This window comes from Erpetoichthys calabaricus, chromosome 12 (genome assembly GCF_900747795.2).
Source record: "Erpetoichthys calabaricus chromosome 12, fErpCal1.3, whole genome shotgun sequence".
In the NCBI taxonomy this organism is placed as follows: domain Eukaryota; kingdom Metazoa; phylum Chordata; class Cladistia; order Polypteriformes; family Polypteridae; genus Erpetoichthys; species Erpetoichthys calabaricus.
The window spans coordinates 101,341,684-101,358,490 of NC_041405.2; the positions used below are offsets into that span (position 1 = coordinate 101,341,684).

Genomic DNA, 16,807 nt, shown 5'->3' on the forward strand with positions numbered 1-16,807 from the left:
ACCACAAGAATATAGATTCATAATTTTTACCTTTTTGATGGCAATAGTGTAATAAGATTTCAAAATGACACTGTAAAAAAACAAAACAGTATTTAAAAAAATACTGGGCATCTAAAACAAATTAAATATCAAAATACCAAGAATAAAAAAGTTAAAGTATGATTACTTTAGGCTTAAATGTGTTCACAATTTAAGGAAAATATACAGTTAACCCTCATACAAATTAATATATTAGGATAAAACATATTTGTCAACATTAATAAAACCTTGGTCAATTACAGAATATTTTAATATATATTCTGTTACATAAAAGGTACTTATTCTTAGGTTTCAAAACAGATTAATTAACTTTTCATATAATTTAAAAAAAAAAAAAAAAAAACTTTAGTAAATCTAAGAAGAAATCACAGCTGTCATCAATCTTGAAAGTGAACTCTGTCACTGAATAATGTTTAAGATTAATGTTATGCTAAACTGCCAAGAGTAAGTTCTTGCTAAAAGTAAGGAATTCCAAAACACTAGCCAAAAGACCAAGTGCAAGCTACGTTGGCTCAAGTGTCTTAAGGCAGTGTAAATGTGACTGGTGCTGCCTGAACAAAGAAGAAAGCATACTCATAGAACTCGCAATTTTGATTTGCAATTCCTTATTAGATCCACTCATTTTGGGCGGTGTATCTCAAATCCTAACATCAAGCACTGTAACATCATCTAATACTAATAAAAATTATATCTGCAATGGGGTGCCACTGTGGCACAGTGGGTAGCGCTGCTGCCTCGCAGTTAGGAGAGTTCCCGGATCCTCCCTGCATGTGGGTTTCCTCCCACAGTCCAAAGACATGCAGGTTAGGTTCACTGGCGATTCTAAATTGTCCCTAGTGTGTGCGCTTAGTGTGTGGGTCTGTTTGTGTGTGTGCGCGCCCTGCCCTGGGTTTGTTTTCTGCCTTGCGCCCTGTGTTGGCTGGGTTTGGCTCCAGCAGACCCCCGTGACCCTGTAGTTAGGATATAGTGGGTTGGATAATGGATGGATGGATATCTACAATGTTTTAATTGTGTACATGAATGTGACAATACTATGCAATATTTTTTTATTTTTAAGCAGGAAACGAAACCTAATCAAATCAGACATATTCTTGGTGAAAAGATACCTTAAATGACACACTTTGGTATTACCCTATTACACGCAATGTTCAAATTAAAATCATGATTAAAGGCTAATCTCATCTTTACTGTACCTTATTTAGCCCAAATCGAATGCAATGTCATCTAATATTACTCCTTTAGTGTAATAAATCCAGTCAATTGCATATTTTGCATTGATATTGTTTCTTGATTATTTAATAATAACAGTGTGATCTGTTCTGAAGTAAAATTTTTTTCATATTGATCACTGGAGAAGGTGCTATGTCAAGTGATAGACAGAAATAGCAAATGTAGAAAATGACTGGTGCCAATATGATTTTTTTGTTCTGAACATTTTAAACATCCACCCATACACTCATTTTCTTAATCTACTCACCCAGGGCAGGATCACAGGGCAGTTTCATCCTATTCCACCAATTATTGGGAGCAAGGCAATATAAATCATAGGCTGAACATACGCATAACTAGGCCAATTCAGTAACAACAGTACATCTAAACTGCATGTCATTAAACTGATGGAGGGAAACTGGAGCACCCAGAGAATGCTAATGTAAACATACAAACTCCCCACAGGGAGAACCACTGATGCAAACTCCTTATTGCAATTTAGCAGCGCTACCACTGTGTCACCCGCATTATAAACCATTATAAACAGCACTGACAAAAATGGCAAAACATCTTTATAGCTCATGACACTTTTGAAATAATTGGCTACTTCAAAAGTTAAGTGTGATTTCTGAAAAGAAAAAAAAAAAGTGTTATGGAGTTAAGAGTTTGTTCAAAATGACAGATGGCACATTCAATTAGCAGAAAAGGATATTCATTACTAGGGGTGTATTTTGGGTTCTTTGTGATTTTTAATGTATACTTATTTTTTAATTTCAAATGTTTATGTGTTTCATTGTTTCCTGCACATAGAAAATTTAGCAGGGGCTACCGCTGCAAAATTTTCCACCACACTTGCTGCTACAAAATTATACAAATAATGAAAATCCATAACTATTTTTTACTCTACACTTAATTATTTTGGGAATTAATGCTGTGAAAACTATATGCACAAGGTATTTTTTTATTGAATTAATTTGTTAGAGCTTATGCAAAGTCATGGTTTAAAGGAAATGTTCATTGCCTATTGTGGGTGTTTTAGCAGGCAAAGTAAAATCAATTTGATACCATATGGTACTTAAACATGTCTATTAGCTATACATTTTCATTTGCGATGTTATGATTACCTAGACACTGACTTCATAACCAGATTTCATTGTGATTGTACTGCACTGATAAACCAGTCAAGCTATTTATTAATTGCTATACAGACAATCAAACCAACTGATTTGTTCAACTAGATACCATGAATGTCTTTTGGACAATGACAGAACACTGTATCTGCTTACAACCTTCATGTCCAATGCATTTTATATTTCCCAAGCTACCTTATTCATTATAGGATGGAAGCTGTGCAAGCAGTCATAGGGTAAGCTAAAGACAACATGCATATACTTTCAGTAAGGGATGTCAACATTTGTTTTTTTAACTTTAAATTGACTTAATGCAAGCTCTTAAATTACATTCAAGCTTCATGTTCAGATAATGACCAACTCAAAACTTTGTCGTGGTATGCAGTTTCATGTAGGCTGTACCAACATACAATCCGAGTTTTATAGCATACTACGTAGTTTATAAATGGAATTTTACTGAAACTTTATTTGATTGTTTCAACTTAACATTGTTCTCAAGATGCTTATCAAAACATTGGGGATGTACTTATTGTACATGATGTGTGTTCATAACAAGAAGACATTACTAACTTGCAAAGAATTAATAGATTTTGAATAAGCAGTTTGCGTGCATCATGGCAGCTACATTTTAATCTTTATGTATTCAGAGAAACTTTGAATTTCTTTTTGTGTTTATTTATTGTTATTATTTGTTAACGTATACACTGTATATTATTAATTATTAATATTATTAAAAAAATAGTTAAAAGCTCTGTTTTTTTTAATTGCCCAGCTTAGCACTATGCAAAAGTAATAATAATCATAACCATTAAGCATTAAAATATGTATGAAAAATATGTATGAATAAATTGAAAAAATTTATTTGTAAGCATTACAATATAATGGAAATGGTCATGAGACTAAGACAGTGATATTTACCAAGATGGATTTTCCCCTTAAAGAGTTGCCCCCACTGCCATATCAGATTTCAATAAGAAACACTGCTCGTTTGTTTTATAAACGGTCTTTCAATAATTTTATTCTGAAAAGTCCCATAAAGGCCAACAGAAACATTCAATTCATTCAATCACTCATATAAGCACTGTATAAGAACAACACTGGTTTGCATTAAACCAGAATGCTCCAGTCCTTACAAAAATATTCTACAAAGGCTTCACACAATTACACCCTTCAAGTTTTAATTTTATGAAGATAAGTAGTAATCTATGGTGATGTACAACGTTTCATACAATTCATATTAATTTGATCTATAGATTGCCCATTTAAATTAACTTTAGATAAGGAAAATATTTACCATTCTGCCATCTTTTAGTTTAATCGACAGTCTTCCATTTTCATAATTCACTGATTTTACAACGGAGTCTGGCATCACATTCACACCCTCTACATGAAAAGCATAAAAAGAAAATATGTAAGATAAGCCTCCATTTTTTAATGAAGCTTTCCTTTAAATCTGTTACAAATGTTTACAATGTCTCTGCATTTTCTTATTTATATGTATATACATTATCTTGTTTTCAAATTCCAATCTGCACAGGAAATCTGTTACATGACTATGATCAATACACTAGATTTTCCCCAATAAATAAGATGACCCTTTGCCCTGAATAAGTGGTTTCTAATGATTCTTATGTTTGATAGCCAACTGCACAGTATTATCATCTTAATTCATAAATATCTGTTTTATATACAGAGTATATAATATTTCTAAGCATTTGCCTTCCAGAAAAGAAAGCACTTATTTCTTTGCATTTTTTTCACCGATGTTTTATCTCATCTAGGAGTACAGCAGAATGTTTAGGAAACCACTCTACAAATGTTCTATATATCAAGGAACTTAATTTTAGAATGCTAACACTTTTTCTCTAGACAGATGTTAAAATACATACGTTTAGAGACTGCTACTTAAGGTGGAATATCAGAACTAAGTTTCAATTTACAATTAAAACACTGTGAGTCAGTCATCTTATGAGAGAGATGTGTGAAAGGAATTCATTTACCAGACATGTACAAGCAGTAGGGTTACAGAAGTCCTGAAGGCAGAATTAGTAGTTAATATGTAAATAAAAATAGAAGTTAAACATTCATGTGAAAAATTAAGTATACCCCGTTAATTTATTTTAACATATGTGGACACACAGCTCTTTTTCAACAAAATGTGCTGTCTGCATGGAAAAAAATGCAGATGTGAATAGATGGTCTGCCATCCACCTCAAATTACCAGGGAGATTCAACACTGTTAAGATGACCATCCTTCCCAAGCTTCTTTTTCTATTTCAACGCATCTTAATATACATTGAATCTAATTTCTTAAAAAATTATTTGTAAATCATATCCTCATTTATTTAGAATTTGAAACATGCACACATCCAAAGGGAGACTCTACATTGACCTAAAGCAGAAGGGGGCATGGCACTACCCAACTTTCAATTTTACTCCTGAGCGACAAATATATAAGGTATAAAGACCCGGACATCGACACAAATTGATGAATATACACAAGCGTGGTCTGCAATAGAATTAAAATCTTGCAGTACTTCTTTATGTTCCCTGCTTTGTGCTCCAGTAAATACAAATTATTATCAATATACTAATAATCCAACTGCCATTCATTCATTCACTCAGAATATGGTACCAATGTAGGAAATACTTTAAAACAGAGAAGCTTTTATCTATTGTACCTCCACGTGACAACCACCGTTTTCTACTTCCTCAAACATACACAGTATTTAATGTTTGAAAAATGTCTGGGATTAAAACACTGAGAACTGTAAATAGATAATATTTTTGCATCCCACAAACAATTACACTTTAAGTTTAACTTCTCATCAACACAATTTTTCTGCTACTCTCAAGTTAGAAACTTTGCTAAACAAAACCTGTCCAATTTTTCATACCTCCCACCCACTTCCATTCCTGAGGAAAGACTGATCAGTTTTGAAGACTCACATAGCATATCTATACTATGTAACAACATTTTGTAGTCCCTTCCTTTCAAAGATCCCTGGATACAGTGGGGAAAAGACCTTTCACTTAATATTTCAGAAAAGGAGTGGAAGGCAGCCATGCATAAAATACACTCTAGCTCCATATGCGCAAAACATTTAATAATTCAACTTAAACTCCTTTATCAAGGATCTTGTAGGAACCGGTCTTATTCAAACTCCAGAAATTTAGTTAGACTTGAAACTTGTTACTGAAATATATTATCACCATACCTAAATCGAAAGAGCACTCTCATAAATGTTATAAATCTGGTGTGAGTAGAGATTTAAAAATTATCCCAGGCAACTAAAAATCAAACATTCTACTAAACAAGTGCCAACCTTTCCAGATCAGGCCACCACAACAAGTTCAGCCCAAGAGCAAAATGAAGGAAGCTGAAGTCTGAGAATTCCAAAAATTTCATCACAGGACCTACAAGTAGCTCTTACTACTGCTGATGTAAAAGTGCATTTGTCTACACAAAAGATCTACATCAGTGAGGTGCCAGGTAGCTCTTCAAAAAGAACATCAGGGCAAGACTAAAGTTTGCCTATAAATACCCAGGCAAAGAACAGGGGCCTCATGTATAACGTCATGCATAGAATTCACACTAAAACATGACGTATGGACAAAAACAAATGTGCGTACGCACAAAATAATTTAGATGCATAAGACTGTGCATAAGTAAAGTTCCACACGCTTCCCCTTTATAAATCCCAATCAACGTGAATTTTAATGCACATGCCTACAGCCCCTCCCCTCCCAGGATTTTTGTAAATTTTAATATGCAAATCAATATAAATGGCCCCTTCCATTCAGCATTTTGTTAAAAGACAATGGTAAAAGCATGTGTAAAAAAGAAGAATTCCACAGACTGTAAAGTATACTATTTGGTGGCTTAGGCAGTGATATTACCAACAAAAGGAAATTGATACGAGTGACACTTAAAAAGTTCAATTTTAGAAAGTTGCACAGGGCCCAAAATAAAAAAGAAGTGGTCAGATGTCAAAGTCAACATGAAAAGCCAAGTGTCCGAGTGTCATACAGAAGCATATTATGGCCAAAAGGTAAGGGAAAAAAATAGGGACACAGAGAGAAAAAAAAAAAAGATCTATGGCAAGGTTACAGTTGAAATGTTGACTTTAATCTCGAAATTTCCAATTTAATCTCATAGTTTATTTTGTCATTAAACTAGAATGTCATAAACTTCACCTTAAAATTGATGTTTAATTTACTATAGTTTCTCAAACCCCATCATAACTAAAGTAGCATGTTACATGGTTCATATTCTAAGTATTCCCCGACCCAGTAGACTGGAGTGCACAGGCAGTGATTGCTACAAAGAATACATTACCATTCATGATATTACAGCTCTCTGAACATTTTAGAATACTAAGCTATATATTTGATATAATTTTTATGATGAAATGCATTAAGCATGTATTAAACATGCAGGGGCATGGTGGCGTAGCGGTAGTGATGAGCTAGCGCCCTGTCCACGGATTGTTCACGACTGTGGCAAGATGCTTGCTAGAATGAGTGCGACCCTGGATGGACTAATTTATTGCAGCAGTTCGGTCTCTGTCAAACATACCAACCCCCGATTCCTGTCCTTCTGTTTTCTTTAATAATAGTATTAAAGCATCTGTAATAAACGTAAAACCAGCTGTAAGCTTAGAACGCAGATTCTTCAAAACTTTTAAGGAACATTGAAAAATCTTCATTATACATGTTTAATTATAGCGCCCTGTCCACGGATTGTTCACGACTGTGGCAAGATGCTTGCTAGAATGAGTGCGACCCTGGATGGACTAATTTATTGCAGCAGTTCGGTCTCTGTCAAACATACCAACCCCCGATTCCTGTCCTTCTGTTTTCTTTAATAATAGTATTAAAGCATCTGTAATAAACGTAAAACCAGCTGTAAGCTTAGAACGCAGATTCTTCAAAACTTTTAAGGAACATTGAAAAATCTTCATTATACATGTTTAATTATATTATCTATCCAGGGTCAAACCAGTCCCAGAAAGCATAGAGCACAAGGCAGGAACAATCCCTGGACGGAGCACCAGCTTATCACTATCGCTGTGCCATCGTGCCCCTGCATATTTAATTATTAACAGTATACATTATTTTAATGAATTTAACAATTTATTTTTTTAAATGTAATACACATATGTTAATGCATCTTAGTATTCTAATAGCACAGATCTCCAAGAGGATAGTTCTTGGAAATCTAAGTCGACTTAGCCAGTCATAATCCTCTGTAAATTAACACTCTCTTCTGTTGAAATGAATTGAATTCCTTTATTGTCATTGTATGGTACAATGAGATTCAATATGCAACCTCTCCATAAACTTATTTTTCTATAAAATGATCAAATAATATGATAAACAAACAATGAAAAATGTATACAATATAAAAGCATAAGTACAATATACATGTACATAAAGTGAAGATAGTGCAAATGGTCCATAAAGTGGCTCAGGTTGTGCAAGTTTACAGTGAGGTAATTGTAATTGTAAGTACAAAGTTCTACCAGGAGCACTTGATGGACTGATTGAGTGCGTTTACAGCTCTTGGGATGAAACTGTTTCTGAGCCTCGAGGTATGTGCAGGAAAGGCTCTGAAACGTTTGTAGAATGGGAGAAGTTGAAACAGGCTGTAGCAGGGGTGAGTGGAATTCATGCAGATACTGGTGGCTTTCTTGAGGCAGAGTGTGCTATAAATGTCCTCCAGGGCTAGAAGCTCTATCCCAATAAGCCTCTGTTCTCTTGACACTGTAGAGATTTTCAATCAGCTGCTGTGCAGCTGTGATACCACACACAGATATAATTGTTTAAAATACTACCAGTGGTGCACTGAGAGTAACAATGCTAAAGCAGCTATGGTATTTGGAATAGTTTGGCCATTCCGTGCACTATTATATCATTACTGAATGATTACAATCAAGTGCCTTAAATTTGTAAACGATATGCAATTAATTTCGGTGTATTTGATAAAGCCAGCATCATGGATGTGAATCTATAAAAGAAAGGGAGACCACACAGAAAAAGTAGCACTGCTTTGATATTGGGTGCAACCAGTTTGCAAAACCGAGCAGAAATGTGCGAATGCATGGTGTAAGGCATGCCATGAAAATGTGTCTGAGTTTACGTCAAGTTTAGTTTTGTACACTTCTCGAAGTAAGCGTGGATATGAGAGTACACACTATTTATACAACAGGCCCCAAGATTTCTACAACAACATGCTCTGGACAGATGAGGCAAACAGAGATGTACTTGGCCACCAAGAGACATGTTTGGTGTAAACTAAAGACAGTTTTTGACCAGAACAACCAAAAACCAACTGTAAAGCATTGTAGTGCAAATATGATGATATGGGGCTCCTTTCCTGCATTAAAGCATAGAATCTCACCATCACAGAATCCAGTATGAATTATTCAATGTACCTGAGGGTGCTGAAGGAGAATGAGAGACCATCTTTAAGAAGATGGCTTGGGATTTGAAAAAAGACACCCCTCAGATGTTGAGACAGCTGAAAGAATTCTGCATGGAGGAGTAGAAGAAATTAAAATCTTCATCGTCACACCCAATTCATCCATCCATCCATTTTCCAACCCGCTGAATCCGAACACAGGGTCACGGGGGTCTGCTGGAGCCAATCCCAGCCAACACAGGGCACAAGGCAGGAACCAATCCCGGGCAGGGTGCCAACCCACCGCAGGACACACACAAACACACCCACACACCAAGCACACACTAGGGCCAATTTAGAATCGCCAATCCACCTAACCAGCATGTCCTTGGACTGTGGGAGGAAACCGGAGTGCCCGGAGGAAACCCACGCAGACACGGGGAGAACATGCAAACTCCACGCAGGGAGGACCCGGGAAGCGAACCCGGGTCCCCAGGTCTCCCAACTGCGAGGCAGCAGCGCTACCCACTGCACCACCGTGCCGCCCCACACCCAATTTCATCATCTTTATCTAAAGATTCTATCTAAATAAAGATCAAATTTTGGTATGTCCACATATGTTAAAAAATGAAAAAAAAAGCACTACATGGGGTGTACTCACTTATTCCATACAACCATACAAAGTAAATTTTGTTCTAACATGAGTCCAAAAATAACTTACAATACCTCAGCTTCAGTAGTACTTAAAAAAAAATAAATCTGCCAGGTACCTGGACCAAAGAATCATTAAAATGCAATATATTTAATACACATACCTTTTTTGACCTTCTCTGTGGTCCAGTTGCTGAGGTATTCTGGTAATATTTTCCCCATGTTGCCCATTTCCGGAAATATCTGGTTGACCTCAAGGCTAGTTTCTTGTGCTTTGATAAAAAATATATATTTGACCATTTTAAATAAATAAAGCACATTCAGAAAAGCTGCAGGTATACAATAATGTTAAAGTATTGCTGAGGTTTAAAGACAATATATGTCAAACTTTACTAATTTGTTTTGTGTTTTTCTACAGAGTATTTACAGTTCAGTTTACCATGCTATACTCAAATATATATTGTACTAATGAAAATTGACTGAATTGGAGGATTCACTTAGTTTGTAAAAATATAATTGCAGATTTAATTAGTTATATGTTTAAAAAAGGATTTAAAAGTTTGGTATACCTCTCCTTCCAAGAGCACAAGCTAATTCGCTTCCAAGGAAACCTCCACCAATAATAGTGATAGATTTTACATCTCGGGATATAGTTTCTAGAGACTTAAAATCTTCAATCTAGAAATAAAGGGGGAAAAGTAAGTGTATTTTAAGAAGAAAAAACATTTTCCAGACCCAATTACTGTAATTCAGGATTATGGGGAACCACAGTCTAACCATGCAGAAAAACCAGAAGCAAAGCACAATCCAAACACAGGGCTAGTTTAGAGGGAAAAAAATCATTGAATTAGGTTAGACAAAATGCAAAATAGCCATTGTTATAAACAGTATATATTTGTAATAGTCATTTTAGCTTTATAATGTGGTGAATAGCACTATGTAAATAAATATTGACTTATGACCCGATATAGGGTAGTCAGGTTTAGGCTTGAAACCTGACTCTTTGTTATAGTTCTTATAAAATAAAAAAAAATTAGGTATAGAACTTTATCACGAAGTGGCCAATGGGTTGAATTCTGAACCTATTAAGATGCCCATAATGAGTGTGTAATGGAATGTAGTACAATTTTATACTATAATATAGAAATGAGTTAATCAATGTAGCATAATGGCAGGCTGAAATGGCTAAAAAGAGACAGAATTTGAGTAAAATACATGTTTTAGACAGATATGTCACAGATATTACGGGTACTCTCAAATCTTGACTATCCTCTGTCTCTTGAATTATGACTTCTAATTATTTCTTAACCCCAGGATTCCTGCCTTCTCATTTCTAATGTCAAAACTGATGTGCTTTTCTTAATTTATGATTACAAAGACGAAACACAAGATGATCTGGTTTAAAAGTGATTGTACAGATAACTGCAAGACTAACCAATGAATCAATGAAATGACACCTGTTTTACAGATGTCATATCAAAACATGGCAGTGAAGATGGAGCTGTGTCCTCAGACAAAGCTTTTGATTTACCAGTAAGCTGACAGCCCCATCTTTGCATACAGTTATGACCTCTGGGTAATGAAGGAACAAATGTGATCATGAGTACAAGAAGCCAAAATGAGATTTCTGAACTGGATCACTGGGCTTTCTGTCAAGAGCTCAGCAATATGGGAGCACCTTGCAGAAGAAGCAGTGCTTCCCTAGAATAAAGGGGATTCATTGGGACAGTTTGAACATATACTTAGGACACTCTCTGGAGTTTACCAGACATCAAGAACACCTGGAGCAGACCCAAAACATGCAGCAGGGATTAAATTTTGTTAACAGCTCTACAGGTATATAGGAATTCCCCAGGAGATAAGAGTGAATTCCTAGGAAAAGCACCATGAAAATGATGAAAATTAACATGAGACATAAATTCTTGGACAATCTTTTTTTTTTTTCCTATCATCTTGAAAATAACCCTAATGCTGTACTTGTTATTTTCCATGTTATAATTGTGGAGTAAAGATCACAAAGAACCTTAGTTTCATATTTTAGATTTCTTTTTTTTTTGGTAACTCTTTAGCCATTCAAAAACTCTTACCTAGATAGCTCTTCATTAAATGGCACATATTACTTTTACTCTTCCCAATGCAGTATAAAATGCATACAAACTCAAGCAGGATTGGATTTCTGAATGCACTTACATGCATATACTATAAAGAACATAGTTTTTACCTTGGAGTTAAAAAACAAGCAATATTGAGTAGAACAGGTCTGCCCCACTGGACAGACTGCAATGTGCTTCTATGTCAAGGTTCACAAAGCAGAAACAGGAAAGTGTAAATACGGTGTACCTGCCCATTTCAAGCCCTATGTGCAAATATAAGCCATGAGCGATGGCATGCTTTGGTAAGTTTAATCGCTTGCACAGCTCAGTAAAGGAGTCCTTTCTTGCTACCCTCCCACAGAGACCCTTTTCTATGGAAAGCTCTTTAAATTGTGGACCCATGCACCTTCACTCCAGTTTCAGCCAAAGAGCACTGCAGACTTCTGAGAGTGACACCTTGATTTTTATAACCTATCTCACCAGTTTAAATCTTCCTCTGATGTTTAGTTTTGAGGGATGGCCTGTTCCAGTAATAGTCTTGGTACTGTGATGAAACTTCTGCTTTCTGATGATGGATCCAATAGTACTTAATGGGACATTCAAACTCCTTGATATTTTTTGTAGCCATTTCCTGCCTTGTGCATTTCAATAACTCTGTTAATCACATCAGCAGAATGCTTCTTCATCTTCATTTTTGCAGTGATTGCCCATACATCCAGAGGAAGATATAAATAACTCAAATGTAGTTCCTAATTATGTTTAATTATGGTCAAATGACTGTCACCTGTGTGTCATTTCTGAACAATCTGTCACTTGTACCAAAGCACTGAGGTTTAAATTTAATGCAAACACTAAGTTCTGAGTTTTTCCTCTTCGGCTAAATATCTACAGAAGAGTTTATTTTGACTTTGGAAATGTATTGTTAAAGCGTAAGAGTTGACATTGAAAATACTGAATGAACAAATAGGTGTACAAATCTTTAGTCATGTAGACTATCATGACGACTTTCAAAGGGATTTAAATATTTTTGCATGCCGCTGTCGTCGTCTTCAGTTAATATCTTTCTGTCCTCTACATCTTGCTCTGTCACACCCACCACCTGCATGTATGTCTTCTCTCACCACATCCATAAACATCCTTTTAGGCCTTCCTCTTTTCCTTTTGTCTGGCAGCTCCATCCCTAGTATCCTTCTGCCAATATATCCAGCATCTTTTCTCTGTACATGTCCAAACCAATGCAATCTTGCCTCTCTGGCTTTGTCTCCAAATCACCCAACCTGAGCTGATCCTCTAATGTACTCGTTCCTAATCTTATCCATCCTCATCACACACAATGCAAATTTTAACATCTTTAATTCTGCCACCTCCAGCTCTGTCTCTTGTCTTTTCATTACTGCCACCATCTCCAACCCATATAACATAGCTGGTCTCACTACAATCTTGTACACCTTCCCTTTTACTCTTGCTGGTACACTCTAAATCACTCCTGGCACTCTTCTACACCCACTCCACCCTGCCTGCACTCTCTTCTTCACCCCTCTTTCACACTCTCCATTTCTCTGAACTGTTGATCCCAAGATCCACCTTCGCCAACTCTACTCCCTGCATCCTCACCATTCCTCTGACCTCCCTCTCATTCACACTTGTATTCTGTCTTGGTCCTACTGACCTTAATTCCTCTCTTTTCTGGAGCATATCTCCACCTCATTATCTCTACATCATCCAATCTTGTCTCTCCTTCTCATCATTCATCAACCTCTCATAGTACTCTTTCCATCTGCAACTCTGCAGTTACTTATTATGTATGGAAAATACATTTGTAACAATAGATCATATACAAGTCTCTCTATTATAAAAGAAAATCTTGAGATGAGACAAGACTATTGCCAAGAGATTTTTTCAAGTTGGTAGAGGGGGTCCCGCCCTCCTCTCAACCATTTCCCGTCAACGGCCCACAACCATGGTCTTCTCACATCTCATTTGTGTGAATGCTTTTGTCAGACAAAGTTCTTGCGCTCTCAGCTCTTATACATTTTTCTCACTTTAAGTTCCCAATAAAGGAAGACTTATGTCCAAATGTTACTGAAGAATTTTATCCCGAAGGGTTATCAACAACAGAAATGAGTACACGGGCAATCCAAGCACCGAGAAACAATGGTCAAATGAACTAAAGTGAAAATTGTTGATCGGTTACAGGGCAAATTGGTTAAATGCTGTGGCACGCAGCTGGGGGTGATACCCAGCCGGGACGCCCAGGAGGACCGGAGGAGGGCTTACACCTCCTCCGGACCACGAGGGGGCGACAGCCCTGGTGGCTTTTGGAGACCATGGGTACAGAGCTTTGACGCTCAACCCTGTAGGGGCCCACCAAGGGGCGCCCCAATGCCTTTGGAGCCCTGGCCCTCAGCACTTCCGCCACACCCGGAAGTGCTGGGGGGAAGAAGACCAGGGACACACGGAGTGCTTCCGGGTACGCAGCCGGCACTTCTGCCACACTGGGGAGTGCCAGCGGAAGATTGTCAGAAGGCACCTGGAGCACATCCAGGTGGTTATAAAAGGGGCCGCCTCCCTCCATTCGATGGCTGGAGTCAGGAGTGTAGCAGGACAGAGCTCGGAGGAGAGGAGTGGACCTGAAGAGAGGCAGAGTGAGAAAGGCCTGGACTTTGGGGGAGTTTTGGGGGGTTGTGTGTGCACCTTGTAAATAATAGTTATAAATAAATGTGTGTTGGGTGAATCAAAACCATGTCTACCTGTCTATGTCCGTGCTGCTCTCCACAATGCATATCAATAGACTATGCTGAAAAAGTTGGTGGTGATGGTGCGGAAGATGAAATCATCAACTTACAATATCCCGTAGAATATCTACAACTGTTAACACCATCCGGTCTTCCACCGGCCGAATTACTGTTGAAAGAAGGATGTATCGTAATGTTATTGTGTAATTTATGTATGTGTGATGGGCTATGCAATTGGACAAGATTAGTTGTATTGAAAATTGGTCGAACAATTCTGACATGTAAAATTTTAACAGGCGACAAGAAAGGTAATGTAGTACATATTCCTCGGATAACATTAGACACCAAAGGAGATCTTGATATGCCATTTGTATTAAAACGTTTACATTTTCCCATTAGAACAGCTTTTGCCATGACAATTAACAAATCACAGAGACAAACATTCGAAAAAGTTGGTTTATTTATTAGAGAAAGAAACGATATTTTTTCATGGGCAGTTATACGTTGCATTGTCACAAGGCAAGTCCAAACACATAATCAAAATTCAATGCGATATTGAAGAAAAGTTAATTCCAAATATTGTTTTACTGAAGTTGTATAGAAAAAGTGTAAGTTTAAAAAGTATTTCCGTGTTAATTTCAAAGCCAAACGGAACGAAATTGTACTACTCAACAAATAACTCTAACGCAACATGAAACATAATTTACTTTGAAATTATTACGTTTTACTATTTTTTTTAATATGGTTAATTATTCACTGTAATGTAAAATAGTTAGTTCTATTATTATGTATATGTAACAATTCCCATGAAATTTACAATCTGTTTAAATTGTACATCCGCTTCCCCATACGTGAGTGGCAGAACCACAAAGTGGCTAGCGCATAGCACCTGCCTGGGAGTTGGCGAGCGAAGCAAGCAGGGGGCAGATCCCCCTAATTAAACAGAAGTGTATTTCGAGAAAAAAATCTGTAAATAATCAATATTATATGTCAAAAATGATAACAGTATGCAAAATTACTGAAGAAAAACTACAACCTTTCGGAAAAGTGTCGTTCTTTTGTTCACTTCCTCTCCGGCCCTTTCAATAGATGGCAAATTTCTTGGTGTGCCACCTGAACAAAACAAAAAAAAAAAAAAAAAAAAAAAAAACAACAAAAAAAAAAATAAACATGAGAACCAAATCTTAAAATGAATATTTCCTTAACAATGGCAGAGACTCTGTAAACCATTATTTTATGCCACTAACCTGTAGCTACTAAGCATTTTTCATATGAGATTTCAGAGCCATCATCTAGTCTCACCTTGTTTCCGCGGGCATCCATGTGAACAACCTATGAAGAATAATTTAAAGTAGCCATAAGCAAAATTATTATTATTATTAGTTTGATGCTGTGGGATGAAGTTGCCATTACTCTTTATTTTTACAACAGCAAAATAAGCTTCCCTAGCAGATTGTCACCCTGCAGAGCAAAAGGTTGTATTTCACAATACACAGCTTTTCATGAGTGGAAAGGATGAGAGTTACTTTGATATCAACAAATGAAGCCACTCATTATAAACAAATTACATATAACTTAAGCATGTTTCTTTCAAAAACAGTTAAATTAGATAAAAACTGTGATAACAAAGTTACAGCAACATCTCAGTGTTTTACCAAATACCAATGTTTAGAAAATAAGCAGTTAAATTCAGCTACAAAAAGAGGTTTAGAGTTTTAACTTTTATAGACCTGACAAAGAGAATCATTAATTATTGATACAACTCAGCCACAACACACATAGGCACAGTTTGTAAACAGTCATTAAATATAGAACAATCTTCCTTAAACAAAAAGGAAAAAAAGATGTTAAAGACTGCCTTCTCCTTTTTAATGTTGTACTGATTAAAGTATACATGTTGGACTCAGAAAAAGAACAAACACACAAGTCTAAGGAAAAATATGCAAAGATAAATACATGGCTTGAAACGTAAAAGATTAAAAAGATTTCGGTAGAGCATGATCAATCAACACACAGTGCTTCCACTATTTTTTTTTTTCCAGCACCAAAGTAACGTTACTTAGACGTTTCCTTTTGCAGATGCACACTGACATAGTCCTTGTCTAATTCACACACCTCCAGGTGCTACTACTGTCCAAAGATAATGAATTAAACCATCTTATTACACATCAAAGGTGAAGAAATCTACTGCTAACCTCCTGATCTTCTTCAGGATGCTCTTAGGTTAGCAATAAAAAGTCTTATTTGAAATCGCTTTCATATATAAATCTTAGAGAATTTCTGGTTTAACCATTTAAGTAACTTACTGGTATTTGCTTGTTCACACTTATCAGGCCAACGTGGTAATTTTTTAGATCGACTATATTCATACATTAAAAAAATAAATAACAAAAAAGTAGCTAATGGACAACATTCAAGTGCTGCTGTTATTTTGTGTTGTACACAATGTACCTGACTGAGAAAGATTAATTAAAGATACAATTACTGTGAATGGGACAATAAAAATGCCACAGACAAAATGAAACAGAAGCTGAACAAAGCTTAGTT

At 36.3% G+C, this 16,807-nt stretch overlaps 1 protein-coding gene across 2 annotated transcripts in view; it reads right to left on the reverse strand.

Moving 5' to 3' along the window:
- Window positions 1-16,807, reverse strand: part of aifm1 (apoptosis inducing factor mitochondrion associated 1) — an 88,389-nt gene that overhangs the window by 22,052 nt on the left and 49,530 nt on the right. For both annotated transcript variants that reach the window (XM_051935335.1, XM_028815929.2), the window contains 5 exons: window positions 15,508-15,592; window positions 15,297-15,373; window positions 10,002-10,110; window positions 9,597-9,704; window positions 3,673-3,761 (listed from right to left, as the gene is read on the reverse strand). In XM_051935335.1, the coding sequence (XP_051791295.1) occupies window positions 3,673-3,761; window positions 9,597-9,704; window positions 10,002-10,110; window positions 15,297-15,373; window positions 15,508-15,592 (468 nt within the window). The remainder of the gene's footprint in view (window positions 1-3,672; window positions 3,762-9,596; window positions 9,705-10,001; window positions 10,111-15,296; window positions 15,374-15,507; window positions 15,593-16,807) is intronic.